This window comes from Lates calcarifer, linkage group LG18, assembly GCF_001640805.2.
Source record: "Lates calcarifer isolate ASB-BC8 linkage group LG18, TLL_Latcal_v3, whole genome shotgun sequence".
NCBI classification, from domain to species: domain Eukaryota; kingdom Metazoa; phylum Chordata; class Actinopteri; family Centropomidae; genus Lates; species Lates calcarifer.
This window is the reverse complement of record NC_066850.1, coordinates 1,408,340-1,425,124: the sequence shown is the minus strand read 5'-3', so window position 1 is coordinate 1,425,124 and position 16,785 is coordinate 1,408,340. Positions and strand designations below refer to the sequence as shown.

General features: G+C 40.8%; 1 protein-coding gene across 1 annotated transcript in view; it reads left to right on the top strand.

The window, feature by feature from the left end:
• The window catches only part of ccdc146 (coiled-coil domain containing 146), a 41,481-nt gene that overhangs the window by 15,120 nt on the left and 9,576 nt on the right, over window positions 1–16,785 (top strand). Inside the window, exons 3-18 of the mRNA XM_018685156.2 lie at window positions 411–493; window positions 1,382–1,597; window positions 4,335–4,392; window positions 6,532–6,614; window positions 6,825–6,918; window positions 7,039–7,112; window positions 8,071–8,298; window positions 8,483–8,572; window positions 8,986–9,082; window positions 10,218–10,310; window positions 10,759–10,926; window positions 11,393–11,481; window positions 12,357–12,521; window positions 12,831–12,906; window positions 13,226–13,374; window positions 13,474–13,702. Coding sequence (XP_018540672.1) covers window positions 411–493; window positions 1,382–1,597; window positions 4,335–4,392; window positions 6,532–6,614; window positions 6,825–6,918; window positions 7,039–7,112; window positions 8,071–8,298; window positions 8,483–8,572; window positions 8,986–9,082; window positions 10,218–10,310; window positions 10,759–10,926; window positions 11,393–11,481; window positions 12,357–12,521; window positions 12,831–12,906; window positions 13,226–13,374; window positions 13,474–13,702 — 1,992 coding nt within the window. The remainder of the gene's footprint in view (window positions 1–410; window positions 494–1,381; window positions 1,598–4,334; window positions 4,393–6,531; window positions 6,615–6,824; window positions 6,919–7,038; window positions 7,113–8,070; window positions 8,299–8,482; window positions 8,573–8,985; window positions 9,083–10,217; window positions 10,311–10,758; window positions 10,927–11,392; window positions 11,482–12,356; window positions 12,522–12,830; window positions 12,907–13,225; window positions 13,375–13,473; window positions 13,703–16,785) is intronic.

Sequence of the window (16,785 nt, the reverse complement as noted above, 5' to 3'; positions counted from 1 at the left end):
CCCTATTGCATATTCTGTCCGGGGGGAAACGACAACAAGAGATTTCCTCAGAATGTGATATTCTATTAATATCTTAGTTTTTATACAGGCAGCGTGAGGTCAGATCAAAGACTCTGAAAAAGTGAAACCTGAGCTGACACACCCATGCAGGAAAATATGAAAACTTAGCTGAATGAAGCCAAACTGTCTAGGTGCTGCTGTGTTGTCTGGATTGTTCAGATGTGAATGATTGACACAGGGGGAATTTGTATATCCCAGGCACCAGTCCTATGCTGAGAGAAGTTTGGAAATGCTGACACACTCAGGGTTACTATAAACTATAAATGATGATTTATATTGGTGCTACCTGCATATTCTTCTTTACAGATTGTTTCCAGGTCCATATCATTGATAATATTTGTGTTCCTCAGTTGGTGTCATTGGGCAAGATCAGCCAGACCAAAGCAGCCCAGCTGAAAGCCAGCTACAGGCTGCTGCATGACACTCTGAAGCGGTATGTTTCCCTGTTTTGTGAAGCAATATTTGACTGCAAAGATGCTGAAAGATGCAGCACATTGGAGAAGTTAAGAGGGGAGACTTCAGAGCTTTACTCAAGCCATAATGCATCCAACTGAAATGTCCTTGAAAAGAACTTGAATACCTTATCAGATGTAGCTGTGCTGCTCTTAAACACAGTTGAAAACATGGAGGCAGCATCTGTGACATCAGCCACTGGCCCCTGAAACCTGGATTAGGCTTATTTCTCACTCACTTAGCTGAGCCAAAGCACCAATAATAACTTGGGCAAAGAGGTGGAAGCAAGCATGTGGCTGAGGCAGTATGAGCAAGGTACAACTGACTGTAACAGAGAGAGAGTTTTCAAAGGCATGCCCCAAAGCATATTTCTTTTTAAGCTTTATTAAATCTGTGATTGAACCGTGATTATCAAAACCACCACCAAGGCACATAATACAAGGAGTGAAATTAACTTTCAGGCCCCAATTTCTTGTGAAAACAAGTGGAAGAAAATTAAAATTAATTGGCTGAGTACTCAGAAGCCTATCATGAAAATCAGCAGCTTGAGTATGTTTACATGCCTATTGTGCCACAAGTTTTGTGAAAAAAAAATGTTTTCAGACAAGAGTGAAGGCTTTTGATTGTTTGTAGTGACATGATTTGACCTTGGATTTATTTTGAGAATAGCTCATTGTCAGTTTAATATAATATGAAAAAGTCCTTTATTGCTGTGCAAAGAGAAGAGAGAGAAAAAATAGATGCAAAAACAGCAGAATGCAAAGAAAATAAGGATTTAGATTTACTCTGGTTACTATGAAACCATGAGTTAGTATGTGGGACCTGTATACTGCATTCCACATACTTAAATCATTGTTTCATCCAACAGCACACAGGACTCTGAGATGCAGCGTTTGGGCGAGGCAAAGAGGTGTCGTGCTGAGCTGGAGAGACTGCAAGCTGAGGTGGAGAGAGCAGAGGAGCAGAGCACCTCTGAGGAGCCTGAAAGTGAGGTCAACGAACTGAGGCAACAGCTCCTCCAGGCATACAATGAACTGAAAGCTGCTGAGGACAGAGAGTACAAGACACAACACCAACTCAAGTGGTGAGCTATGTGTGTGTGTGTATATACACTACACACACACACACCACTCATTATTATTGCAGTCACTCATGCTACAAGTTTCATTTTCAGTCAGGTATCGAATCAAATGCCAAATGAATCAAATAAAAGAGATTTGATCCAAACTTGACAAAGCTCCTCTGCAATTTGGCTGTAGCTTTGTCTATCTTTAGACACACACACATACAGTATATTTACACACACACACACCCCAGACAGAAACCCAAGAGACAGAGTGCAGACAAAGCACAGAAGTGAAACTGGAGTGGTGAACAGGGAAGCTTTGTACAGTAAGAGAGCATAAGCGTGCATGCACACATACACAGGTAGGGATAAACACACACACACACACACACACACACACCCAGACACACTCAGTCACAGTGAGGTAACTAGGGACCACACACTGAGCTACATGAGGCAGCATCTTTGCAAGTTTTTATTGACTTTAGAGGGAGGTTAAGGTGAGAGTATAAAACAAACACACAGTATTGATATTGCTTGGCCCACACCGTCTTCTCTGTACTACTCAAACTGTTTACACTAATAGGAATAAAAACTTCTATGACATTTTGGGGTGTCCCTGCCTAAAATCTTTCTATTTTAGTAGTCAGAGAGATTTATCTCATGGGCTGGGGGGGTGGAGGGTTGATGTACATGATTAATGAGACGAACGCCAGTTTGAAGGGGATTTTCATGTTTGCTGTGGCTGCGTGAACTTGTTTACTAACCAGTACTCCCTGTACTGTTTTGACATCAGTCTCATAGCCATTCTGTTCTGTTCCTCTCCTCTAATTCTTCCCTTTCACTCCCATGAGTCTCTTTTCTCATCACAGCCAATTTTCCTCTTTTCTGCTGAAGCCACTGTCAGAGATAAGGTCAGACACACCCACAGAAATGGAAAATAACACACTCACTCGAGTATCTCTTGCTTCTCTGTACACAAACTCAACTTCGGGAGGTCATCGGAACGTTGTTAGGCAACACGGAAAAATACTGTACGCCGGTGGTTCCCAAGCATTTTGGGAACCACTGGTGTCATATGAGAGTTATAAAAACAAAGCACTTAAGGCTGTTAGCTGAACTTTCATTTACATAGATGAAAACAGTCGAAATGTCAGCTGAACTGTGCAGGAAACAAGCTGAAGCACCAGAAATAGGCAAAATGTTTGCAGTGTAAATAGTCTCAGCAAGTTCATTCAATCACTCCACATAATACACACCAATGTGAAAATATTGACAGGGTATGAAACTGATTAGTGAGAAACTGTGGGAGGTATGAAAAAGACAAACTGATACAATGAAATACAAAGGGTGGATGACATTTCTAGGTGAAAATTTAAGTAAAAAGAAGTTAAATGGAGGATTTAAAAGCTGCAAATTAAAGGAAAGTTTTTAAAATAATAATTTGGACCAATAATTTTTAGTTGTAGGTGGTAATCAGCTTAAAGATAAATCCTGGAAAGTCAGATGAAGAACAAAGAATAAGTGAATTCTCAGTGCTCCTTATTTACTCAACAGCTTAACAGCCTTTTAAGCAGATCTCTCTTCTCATCTCTCCTGCATTATATCCGACCTCGGATTGCCTCAGCAATATTAAACCACTGGCATCACATGAACTCACCACTGTATTGCAAAGATAGGATCTTGAAGATATGGTGTTTTTTTAGTCCAGAGCACACACACTGAGGCTGAGAGTTGCAGGCCCTGCGGTAATTGAAATATTAAATGAAAACACTTACAGGGCATTCTCTGAGGATGCAGTAATAGACAGCGTGAGACACTGTGTGGGCATATTATTTGTGACAGGTTCTGGTAGTGAGCTCTCTTGTCCTCATCATCTCAGTTTCTTCCTTTCTTTCTGCCCTTTCTTTCACCCTCTCCAGCCTGATCTCCTCCCCTAACCCTTCCTGACTGTTTTTTCCCCCTGTTCTTTCTCCCTTCTCCCTCTCCTGTCCACATGGCTAGCCGTCTGCATATGACAAGCAGATGCTCGCCATGCAAATATGCCTTCTAAAATCTTTGCGTCCTTTATCTGTAGCCAAACAGATAGAGAGGAATTCAGCACTTTTTCCAGTCGCATATTTTAGCATTCATGCAGTTTTCTCCATATATCACTTAATATCCAATATATCAACTTGTCAGGAAGATTAATATCATTTACTTTGTGAAATGTGCAGGTGTACACTACGTGCTATTGTAAGGTTTTTCACAATGACAGAGCTGACTTGAAATTATTTCATACAAACTTTAATCAACTGCTCAAAAAGCTTATGCCACAGGGAAATGAAAAATTCATACAAATGTTTTTATGTGCACATTTAAACCATATTAGGTATTTGTGTATACACAGTACACACTGGTTCTTTTATATACTGTGTGTCTGAGGTGTTGCATGTAGCATTTTTATTCACTCATTAATAATAGAAGTTTTTAATAAGTTGCTATGAAATCTTTCTGACACCCATTTCCAGAATCCTTCGCTTTTTGCTGCTTTCTCTTTCAAGTAAGAAAGATTCAGCATAAGTGTGATTAAATGAAAACTGCACACAATGTATTTTTTAATGTGAATACAAAAGCATTCCTCTTTCTGTTCAACCAGGAACTTAAATATGTTATTTCTTTATCTTAATTTTGCTTTCTTTCTCACATTTTCTCCCCCTCTCCTCTCCTCATCACCCTGCCTCACCTGCTCTTACCTCACCTCACCTCTGTGCAGTCTCTGGGAAGAGAAGAGGTATCTGGAGAAAGAGAATGAGATTCAGTCGAAACCTGCTGTAAGTTCATCATTGCACCATTCAGGTCTGGTTTCAGAGATGTGGATTACTTCTGCAACAACGGTCTTCAGAGAGGATGAATATGAGTTTTACTTTAAGCCTCCATCCAGGCTTAATCCCTCCATATGAGGACTCGCCATTGGCGCCTTTTAGGGCCATTTAAAGCAGTGTGAAGCTGAGGCATTTTATCTTCCAGCCTCCCATTCAGACAAAAGGATGGCATACAAGTTGAATAAGTTGTAATCTTGTTGCAAACGGAGAGAGGTTTTCAACTTTTGCCAAAGCAGGGATATCAAATTCATATACACATTTATAAATGTACATATGAAATGTAATAATGCTCATGCTATTAACAACATTTATTCATTCACAAATCTTACTAGAATCCCAGTATTTACTTGGTGCTGTGGGATTCCTACACTTCAGTACTCTATATTATGCGGCAGGGCATATCAATAGTGTATTACTTTTATTATTCAGTCAGTCAGAAGTCTATACCACAACATAGTGCACTTTGAGCATTTCCAGCACTTGGATCAGCATGAAAATCTACAGTTGAATCATCATCACAAACAATCAATGGCAGTTTTGTTGAAGAAAATACTGATCAGAAGTGCAAGAATATGAACATAAAACTCTCAAGGCAGTCTCAGGCAGAAATGCATTCACAGTTCTCCTTTGTTTAATTACTGATTGTAACAATAAAACATTACAAATGTGCTAGAACTCTACTTTCATGCCTATGGCTGGCATATTTCACTAGCGTTCAAAAACTACAGTGTCTATGAGTCAAAGAGGCTCATGGGTAATATTTATTAGACCAAATTTAATGGACTAAACTAGGGGTTTTGAAAATGTAATTATCACAAAAATCTGTACTCACAGACATCATCAGAGCATTAACAGCTGTTTAGTTACCAGTCCAGCATCAAACTTAATTCCCACCTGCCCATCTCAGTACCTTCCCATTGTGACTCACTGTAGAGTCCAGACTGCCCTGAAGAAGTAGCACTGCTCATGCAACAGCTACCACCACCTGCTCCCAGCAAGAAACCAAGTTCAGCAGCAGGAAAACAAACAGTTGAATGATAACCAATGGCCAAAATACATTTTTCATGAGACACCCATGTGTCGTTGTTTTGAGTAATGTGTTATACAGGTTATCATTAAAAGTGAAATTACAGAAGCAAAATACTTCCAGAACCAGCAACATATGTTGTTTAGCTACTCTATGGGGAGCTAATATCACAATAAAACAGCTGCAGCATTTTGACTGCTTAACGTGAATTGAACACTGAGCATTTCACTGGCGCTATGGACAAAAACACCAGCAACACCAGAACATGAACAATTCTTAAAATGCACAACGTCACAATTGTGTAATCAAGTAATATTCAATTATCAAAAAGACGAAGGAGTTGCTTGTATGAATAACAGAAAGCTGCAGAGCAGGCAGCTAATGCTGTTCATTTACTGTGTGTATGTGTGAAAGGGCCTTTTTATGACTCCCTTTCCCATTGTTATTGAAACAATGTGTGCCATATTGGACCATCAGCATCAAGTGTGATATTAACTCTAATGAAACACTCAAAGGCACCCAGGAGGGGGGTTACATTCTTCCCTCACTGTCACACACAAACACACACACTTGTCAAACATGATTAATAAGCCAGTGTTTCATCACCAAGGCCTCACATACATTTCTAATTGTTTTGCTGAATATATAGCAGAGAAAAACCTCAGAGGAATTAAAGTGCGTGACATTTATCAAGTTGAACTGATAAGTTGGTTTAGCTGCAGTTGATTACTTTAGTAGACATTCTTGCAAAGTTAGCTAAGTGTAATCCAGCATTTTTCATCAGTGTTGAATATCAAACATATCTTTGTTGTGCAGAAAATGATGAAAATTTTGTGTTTACATGAACCAAACGTAGACACAAGCAGTACAGGCAGTTAAAGTGAGCAAAACAAAGGCTACTGGAACTGACTCTGAGAGTTAGAACTGAACACACTCTGAAATGAGGGGGAAAAAAACATTGGTGTTTTGGCTGTGCAGCCTGAGCTCAATTAAATTCTCGTCACTGACATGAAAATCTTGATATGTGATCTGATGTTTGTACTGTTGGTGGGGTTCTCCAGGAGCTGGAGAGCAGAACAAAGGCCCTGAGGGACAAATATGAGGATCTGAGGAAAGAGGTGGCCCAGAGACAATTAGAAGTCAGGTACCTCTAATCTTTTAATGTCTGTTTATCCAGTTGGTGTGACAGTTTCCATGTCTTCATTAGATCATTACCTCACTTACTTTTCGTTTTTTCCGTGCTTTTTTGTTGTTGGATTAATAAGAAGCACTGAATCTTTTAAGTGCTGTTAATCACCATTTTATAGGAGATAACTGAACTTCTGTATGTATCCTGCTCTCACTCCCTGCACAGAAGTCTGATGGAAGATGTGGAAACCCATGGAAGTCAGATAGTGAAAGAACAGAAAGAGCTGGAGGATCAGAGGGAGATCATAGAGCTCAAAGAGGTCTGTGTGTGTTAGCATGGGTATGTTTGAATGGGCATGGCTTACAGCACACCATCAATAAAACAACAAATCATCTGCTTTCTTACACTTGCGTGTGCATGTGTCTGTGTGTGTTGTAAGGCTGAGAAAGCCCAGCTCATCAGCGTACCTGACCAGATTTTAGAGAAGATTGAAAGGAAACGCTCCAAGAGGGAGTAAGTACATTTAACCCCGTAATATTCTTTATCAGGGAAGAGAAGGGAAGTTAATGTCTCAAACACCAGGAATACAAATTGGCAAATTTGGAGTGACAACGATAACCTGTACTGTACGATCCCTCTGTCATTTGGCTTAAATCATCCTGTTATCTGTCTCCTTCCCTTCATCTTGATCTCATATACATGAGAGAAGTGGATTTAACTGGATTAATTCTTATTACACCGTAGATTTCATTATGGAAAGATTGTGTGCCACTAATTGTTTTTTCTCAGTGTAAACTTTTGATTGACTCAGACATAAAACAGAAAAACAAACACAGCACCTGTGCAGAAGTGAAGCTAAATATTAGTTTCTTTATTCTGTTTTTCTGGCAAAAAAATTGTTGTTCGGTTTCCTCTCTGCAACATATCTTTCCAGGCACTTTCCTTTTGATGTACAGTAGACTTTGCAACTCTGTGGAAAGGCATGTTTTAGTCCAAATTATGGAAGTAAAAAATATGGTATTTGTAGCAGTCAAATTATTTTCAAGAATTTGAAAGTGGCAATCCTTTTTATTTGATAAAAATGACAACCATATGCATCAGCGGGCATCGTTAATTTCATATGTAAGTGCAGCTGCAGTCAGACGCCCCTTAATCACCAGAGAATAGTTCCACTGCAGTCTCTTTTTATGTTTTTTTCAAATTAATACTTGGCTCACAAGTGATGTAGTGGAGCCCTCTCTATGAGCCATGTGAGCTATGACTCGTAATTTGAAATTCACAAAGCTGAGTGGTACTGGGGGGGTGTGTAAAAGATGGATGCACATGCTGTTAATTCATAAGATATGCACCCATACAGGGCAAGAGTGGAGTAATAAGAGGATGCTCTTACGGCAGTGTTATACACTTTGTTTGAATGTGTGTTATTTGCATGTTTTACGTTTTTTCTTTCCCTCCCATACTAACACATTAGAGCAGCAATGAAGAAGATAGAAGCACTGAACACAGAGGTTTCAGAAATGGAGCAGCAAGTGAAGGAGGTGGAAGAGCGTAACCACTCCCTCAGGATGAAGAAGAAGGAGGCGATGCAGGAGCTGGAGGCCCTCCAGGCCCAAGTAGAGGCCAGTCAGACAGAGTGCAGACAGCTGCTGAAAGAACAGGAGGTCAACAGGGAGGGGGAGGCTGAATTCATTGGGAGCAGGTATAAAACTCCTAAAACCACAGCCACAGTCAAAAATGGACCCTGTGATGAGGGCGCTTGAAAGAAAAAAATGTGATTTCTACTTGCATACATATGTTAAGATGGAATTACAATATTTGATTTGGTGTTTTGGAATTGCGAGAGAGGCTTTTCACACATGTCACTGTGTGTTTTTCATTGCCAGAGGCATCCTGGAAATGAAGCTGCAGAACATCATGTGTGACAGAAAGCACCTGTACGAGAGCCAGTCTGTGCAGCTCAGGGAGAAAAATAGGTACAGGATGATGTCAAACTGAGATCTATCACACATGGAAATTAGTCTCTCCACATATTCATAAGCCTCAGTAATGACACACTGTATGTAGGGGCTTTTGCACACACCTGTCCACCTAAAATATAGAGTGAATACACAGTATTTTGAGAAATATTCAGTCAGAGAGCCGGTGGTTTCACCAACAAATGCTGCGGTAGTCTGATAGTTTTTGTCTAAATGGTACCAGACTTTTTGAGTGTATGACTTTTGTTTAAATGAGTTCAACATTTCTTTAGCTGCATTCCTAACACAGTTAAAACCCTTCATATCTGACAAGCATTGATACATATGTTATATAATGAGCCGAATGTGAGACAATGAATTTCAGATGAAAAGTGTAGGAGGTGTTAAAAGGTGCCTGTGTTTCTCCTCAGGCAGATGCAAACCCTCAAGAGGATGGAGCATGTGTTGACCATGGCCACAGAGCAGCTCGAAAACATACAGTCTGTCTACAATGAGTTACAGGCACAGGTGACCTGACTTTCAAAGTCGGCAAAAGAAACATTTTTTTGCATCCGGAGGATTTTGTTACAGTTCCCAGAAATGTGTTTGAATATCAAACTACGACATGTAATAGTTGCTTGGAAATATTCAGCGTTGTGTTGCCAATTGGTGCGCAAATTTTCCAGGTTTTAACACAGGTGTTTGACGGTAAATGTCACAGTGCCAGTAGCTGTTAATCTGCACTACACCAGAAGCATTTCATTTTTGAGCTTCCTGTAATTTTACTGATGTTCACATTTTTTAAAGAGAAAGTGGGGAAAGAAAGAACAGAGAGAGAGAGTCATGGGAAATGCATCAGCACATCTCACAAGAACATAACAATATGAAAGGAAATCATTACGACACGTCAGGGAATTTGCACATGTAGGAAATACTGAAAACAAAGTAGTCGCACAATAGGATTCATTCATTCGCCACGCTGCCAATCAATAATGAGTCTCACATGATAAATACAAACAAACATAAATTTGACTGTGAAGGCTGTTAAGATGAGGATTCAACAGTCTGCGGGTTCACCACAAAAATCCATTACATTGAAATCAAATGTGATTGATGGGTTTAATATTTACACAGTATTGTATTTGAAAGTTTTACACAGCATGAGCGCTAATAATGATCAGTGCTAAGTGATTCACGTACGTAGCTGAACTAAAACTACTGCGTTGTCTTTTTAAAACTCTTCATCAGTGCAGTTTTATTCTCCTTCCAGGGGCTAACAATTTTTAAATATGGAGCCATGTAGCTCATACTTCTGAACACAAGGCAGAGAGGGGCTATCCCAACACCTGGAGGCATTCATTTTTTATATGTTTCAGTGTCACTGGATCCAAGCGCTATCAGAGAGGCCTCAGGGACCCTCTGATATATAGTATTAATTATTTGCAGTCAATGTTTAATGAGGGATTGAATATTCACTGGCTGAATTTGATATGAAGTTTGGTCATCTTTGTACTGGATCCTCATGACCTTTCCTTCCTTGGTCTTTTAAAGGCCTATAATCAGGAAAAACAGCTGTTAATGATGGGACTACAGCAGATGTGAGATCTCCTTGTGCATTGAAAATCCGACCTTTTGATATTGACTTTACTTTCTGAATTCCCAGTTAGATGCTCTCCCCAAAAGAGAGGCCAGTTATCAGCAGAGGATGGAGCTTCAGAAAGAGGTGGACGCTCTCAAAGTCAGCTTTGAAAAGCAGGTGGGAAATATGCGAGAGCTGGAGATGGAAAAAAAATAATTAGCATCTGTAAAATGTAATGCTGCAGTAGCCCTCTAACAAGTCTGTCTTTGAGGCACCTATAATGTGAAAATGTGATAGAAACTCTATCTTTTAGTTCTAATATATGTCTCAGAAATTTTTTCACTTCTTGTCACTTGCACCTTCTTTACTGTCTTTATCTTCAAGACAAAATGAGATTGCCTATTGCATAATTTTCTCATCCTACAGTATGTCACAGTTATACAAAACTTTAACATTCCCTTTGGGCGAAAATCCTGCACTTTGCACAGAAAAGTTTCAGCATCCGTCCTCTTTCCATCGTCCTTGCATTAAGGGCCTTGTAGTTCACTTCACTGTCACAATTCCATCCAAATTGAGTCTTCGGATTTTTCAAACGAGACCCTCCTTGAATGTGTTTCCCAACCAGGTATCAGTGGCTGAGGAGGAGAGCCAGAAGAAGCAGCAGTACGGGATGATTCAGGAGCTGCTGAGGGAGTCAAACGGCCTCAGAGAAGAACTGCATAACCTCAGATGTCTGACACAGATCAAAGCCGAGGAGAGGGGCCAGAAGCACCGAGAGCTGCTCAGGGCTGAGGTGCAACACAAACACACACACACACACACACACACACCATCATGTACGCAAACAAGGACCGAAGGAGCACACACACAGAGAGGGATCAAGTTTTGATGTCTTCATTAGTGCTTTTAATAACATGCAGGTGCGGACATGCATATTTCACACAGAAGTGCATCAAAGAGGAACTAATATAAAATCAGTTTAGTTTGACGTGGTGGGACAGGAGAGCAAACGTGACCACAATGACAGCAAATGTCACCACACTACGGATATGAAAACCCAAGTGAAGAACGACCAGTTACGAAATCACTGAACCAGGGCTGCTAGAGGCGCTAATGTATTTGTTTGTTCTTTAATTATTCACAGTGTCAGAAGAGAAGTTGCGACAACATTAAAAAATAAGATTGAGGGTTGAGGCTTGCGAGCACACGCTCATAAGCACCAGTAATGAAACTGTGGTTTTGCCAAACTCTGTCCACAGCAACTGAACCAGCTCATCCGGCACGAGCTGCGGGAAAAAGACCTGATCATCATGGACCACAACAAGCTGAATACTATGCTACAGCGCAGGTGTCACTGTTGTTTTCTCTTCTGTTTTCCTCATCAGCACCGCTCTGTTAAATGTGAAGGTGTGTGTGTGTGTGTGTGTGTGTGTGGAGAGAGAGGGGGATTTTGGTTACAAAGAAGCTTCTAAGCCAGTATGAGGGGAAACATAATAACTTCCTTCTCTGTCACTGTCTTCACATTTCCTGTCCGTCTCTCAGTTTCACTCCCTCTTTAACTTCTTCCTTCTTTTTGTATAATGTGGAGATTTTATTGCGCAATTAAAGATCTCTTTGTAAATGTCATCACAGATTGCTTATACGCAGTAGCAGGATCATCGTTAGCCACCAGCGTGGGCAGCAAATTGAATCCCTGTACACAGTATGTTAATGTAACCAACTCCTCAACTGATAATTGATTCCCTACTTGTTTTTTTGGTTCCTCTGATCTGTGTAACAGCTGGGATCACAATTAATTCAGACATCTGCACATGTTGTCTGGGCAGAAAACCATAACTTACTAATTGGTCATACTTCAGTGTTCTGAGTTAGACTAATGCATCTGGCACCACCCACAACAGCAGACGTGCACAATACAGTAAGTTAGGTCACGACCACAGACTACAGTCTCATGTGGTTGCACCTGACATATCATCTGCCCCCCACCCTTCATAAATTAACATTAAATTATTACATTTTACGGTCACTTCCTATCAGCTGAGTCAGCCTTGACACCTGTCATTGACTATGGGTATAAACCCTACAGTAAATCTTACTGTGCGTAGCAAGGTGCTAAACAAAGAGAGTAAAGTGTTTTACAGGTACCACTCCTGATAGTGACCAGGCTTTGTAATGCAGAGGAACACTTTGGCTTTGTTGCTAATCAGTGTTATTCCCCCTCAGAATATCACAGTACTCTAAACTGTGCGACATGATCGTGGAAGAGAAGATGAAGTACATCAAGTTGAAGCAGATCGCCTCACAGACTATCACAGAGCTGACAGAGCAGGTTAAAGTCCTGGAAAACGAGACAGAGATCCAACGCACCATAGTCATCAACAAGGACAGGTGTGTGTGTGTGTGTGTTTTGCTGAGCGACTTGGCAGGGTTGTCTGTGTGTGTGACATGTTAGTACAGAAAAATAGCACATACTAATGCAGTGAAGAAGGGCATACACATCCAATATGAAAAACAGTAGAAGCCTTTTGAGAATTGCTGCCTCTGTAAAGGTTATCAGGTTCATTTTGTGAGGACTGCATTGTTATCAGTTCATGTTTTTACTTGACCCAGTGCATTTCTTGGTAATTACCACCGAAGCTATATCTGTGTTATATATCTGATGTTTTTCTTTGTGTGTGGGTTGTGTCTCCATTCCAGATCACTCACAAAGGCTCATATGAAGCTCTCTAATAGCTCCAAACTGAGAGACAAACTGCACAATGACATCTCCAAGGTCTACATATGCACACATTATCACAAAGATGAGATCAGTCAAAACACACTGTGGGATACTAATTGTGGGCCTTTGCCTTAAGCCAGTATCAGAAATTGAACATTTTAAATAAACAGATTAGGCTGTAGAGTCAAATCCACATCCAGCTGCTCCTGTGTTCATGTTTTGTGTTTCATAAGACACTGAAGAGTCAATTCAGAGATCACAACAGTTTGTGAACTTTTGTGTTGCCTGCTGTAGGAGTCACTGTCTAGCTGCTATCAACTGGAAGCGTTTCATTGTATATAAAAGCATGAACATGCACCCTAACATCTTCCAGGTTGTATGGAAGCACCGTGAGATCAGTCAGCAGAGCGAGAACAATAAACTGGAGCTGCTGAGACTCACGCAAATGATCAACCTCCAGGAGCAGGCGCTTCTGGAGATGAATAAGAGTCAAGAGTCTGCTGTACAGCGCCGCAATTTTCTGTAGGTGGCAACTTTGAAGTACAATTTTACCTGAATTCAAGAAGAGGATCTGCATCAAAATGATGGTTGTGCCTCTGTGTTTGTACGTATCGCCTACAGTGGCATTCAGCTCTTGGAGCACGAGGAGGTGCTGCTCAACTACTACGACAAGGTGAACATCCAAGAGGCAGCCATCACTAAGGGCAACGTGGCGCTGGAGACGATGGAGAAGGAGATAAGAGACTTGCAGTTAGCCATTAATGAGGAGAAGAGGCAGATAGACCTGAAGAAGAAAGACGTTCCCCTCAAGAGAAAGTTGGAAGAAGAGATCACCGTGTTGCAGATAGAGGTAGAATTAACCCACACGCTCATGCACATCCTTGCACAGACATTAGTGGTGGTCGCTCACTGATAGAACAAAGTAACTTTAAGATAAGAAGTAATGCCGCCAAACTTTTAGAACTGCAAATTAATCAGTGGGAAAAAATGTGGGTGGAAAGATGTCTGCTTATAAGCGTGGCTGATTGACATGTTTTATGGAAATCTGTCATTAAAATCTGTGCTGTTGTGTAAATAGTGTTGACAGTGTTCTGGCGACAGTCTCTCAACACCCATTTCTCCTTTCTCAGTATGTTCTCATTTCTTGGGAACCAGTGATGAACACAGTTTCTTTTTTTAAGCTGTTTGTAGTGAACTAGCATCTTCTGTGAATAGCGCCTACTGTATAGTTCCCAAAAGTTACAGCAAAGTGCCTCTGCAGTTTCCCTAGAGTGACTTTGCTAATATGGCCGCCAATTTGCACAGATTGGGCCTATAGCATACGGCTGTCCACATTTCCCCTGTGTCTAATCTCAGCATGACAACATCAGGATGTGTCTTAGCTCCCTGGCTTCAAAATCATGTCTGGAAACAGTTAGATCTGGTGTAATTAGATAATATATTTTGCAACAAAAAGCCAGATTGTGTGAGTGTCCGTAGAATTTTTCCTTGGAATCTTCTGGTGAATTTGTCGGTTTGTGTCTTTATGCACGTCATTGTCTGCAAGCCAGGGACTTTATCCAACAGTGCCTCAGGCCGTTGTCCAGCTAGGTGTATGTGTTCTCATCTTGAAAGAAAAACAGTAATTTTGGAGGTTTATGTGATTTATGTGATGTCAGTGGAGAATCCTCGTAGGACCTTAGGAAGCGAATGATTTGTGTATACATGAGAGTTGTATGTGTCTTGGGTATTGCAGACTATTGTTCAACTTTATCAGTTTAGGGGAACTCCAGAAAGGAAAGTTAAGTACAAGCTTTAGAAGACAATACATACTTATTCACTTAGAACACTACTAATAAGCAGAACTCTGTTTCAAAAAACTTTCAAAGGTTCAGTGAGACTAATGAATTCTCTAGTAAATATACTGCGGAGTGCTTTCTTTTTAAACTAATGAACACATTAATTGTTCATATTCTACTTTGCTTATAGCCCTTTTTTGCTCACATACCATCACTGTACATCTGTAAGATGACTTTGATCACTCATCAAAAGTTGTCAAGGTGATGTGACTGTAGTCGAACATCGTCAGAAGTTTGAACAGAGACAGAAATCGTACTTTTGCTCCCTAAACTCTACAGACAGACGTGTAGAAAGAAGATGAAGATCCAAACCAAGAGGGACAAACCCAAACAACCAAGCAGTGAACCGAGCTTCACAGAAACAGACTGAGACGCACATGAATAAATAACATAAAAACACAAACACGTTCAAGCAACTCTGCCGAGTGACAGACGCATAGAAGGAGAGAGATTTGAGAAAGGCATACAAACACACACACACACATACACACACTGAGTTTCCCTGCCAGTGGCGGCGTCGTGGGATTGGGTGTGTTGCTGCTCTGGATCAGAGTGACTGGTTTTGACTTGCTGCTGGACCAGAATTCTCTCATCTGAGTCTTGTGCTCTTTTGGATGAACGCAGTGTTGGAATAGACTTCACCATGTGCTGCTCCTTTTGAAAAACGCCCCTTTCCCTTTTCTCCATCTGTTTACTCCTTCTGCTGTTTGTCGTTCGCTACAACAGGCCCTGTTGGTGCCATCGTTTGTCTGTCACTATCATTTCCTATTGTCTCTCTCATCATTCATTTCTTTTATTCTTTGTCAGACCATCATTCCTTTAATTTTCCCCTTGAGGCACTCTTAAGGTTTTTGTTTCACTTGGGAGTAACTTTATCTACCCGTCCTTCCTTCCCAACACATTTTTCTCCACTGTCTCACTCTCCATCTTTCCCCTTCTGACTGACATTTGTGGTCCCCAGAGGATGAAGCCAGACTTCTGACTTTTCATCCAGTACTACCAGCAGTTTCACAATGTCCACTTATCCAGTGAAATATCTCCACATCCATTTGGATTGGCAGCAGATTTTGTACGGACATTCATACTTCCCAGAGGATGTACCCTAATGAATGCGATCACCTGACATTTCCTCTAGTGCCAACATGATGTTGCCATTTGTGGTTTGGAGTAGAAATGTTAACAACTATGGTATGAATTGGCATGAAATCTGGTTCAGATATTCATGGTCACCTCAGGATGAATCCCTGACTTTTCATGTAGAAAGTCAGTGAGGTTGAGCCACATCAACCTCAGCTGTACTTTGTGTTTCATGCTAATTAACAAATGTCAGCATGTTGACACATCATCCTAAAATGGTGAACGTGGCACGGGACATGTGTTAGCATTATCATTGTCATGCTCATGTTAGCATTTCGCTCCAAAGCACCTCTGTGCATAAGTTCAGCCTCCCAGCTTCTGGCTTAGACTGTAGACTTTTCCGTCTTGCTTGGATACACATGCAACTGCTGGAACTTTCTGAAAATTAACACTTACATCCCTGATTAGTCCATCTGTCTTGTCATCCATTCATCCATCCAGTCATCCCCTATCTCTGCCTCTCCTCTGTGAGTAAATAGCAAATCATTTTCTAAATCGCTGTTTTCCTTTTATACAGCCATCTAGCTCCCCTGGGTACAAAAAGTGAATCACAGGGGTCTCTCCTATTGCAGGAGGCTTGCCAGCTCAATTCATTCTGCCTGCAAATTCATTCTCTACGCGAATTCAATCTCCATGCAACTGCCTTGCTGTCGATTTATCATATATATTGTGTATTTGTATTCATCTGTGACCAGTTTATCTGTTCATTGCAGACGGACCCCCCCTCCCTTTGATGAGAAATTTTGACAAAGATAGATCGAGCCATCTGTGAAACTATTGAAGTTCAATATACTCTGAGGCTTTCATTTGCTCTGAGGAATTTTAATTGCAGCAAAAATAAACAGAGGTTGGTGTTGGATTCTGAATTTACTACTTGTTTATGAGTTGCTGGCACGCCAACGTCTCAAACACACATACAGGTACACACACTGTGATCAGGGAAGTTGCGATAATACCC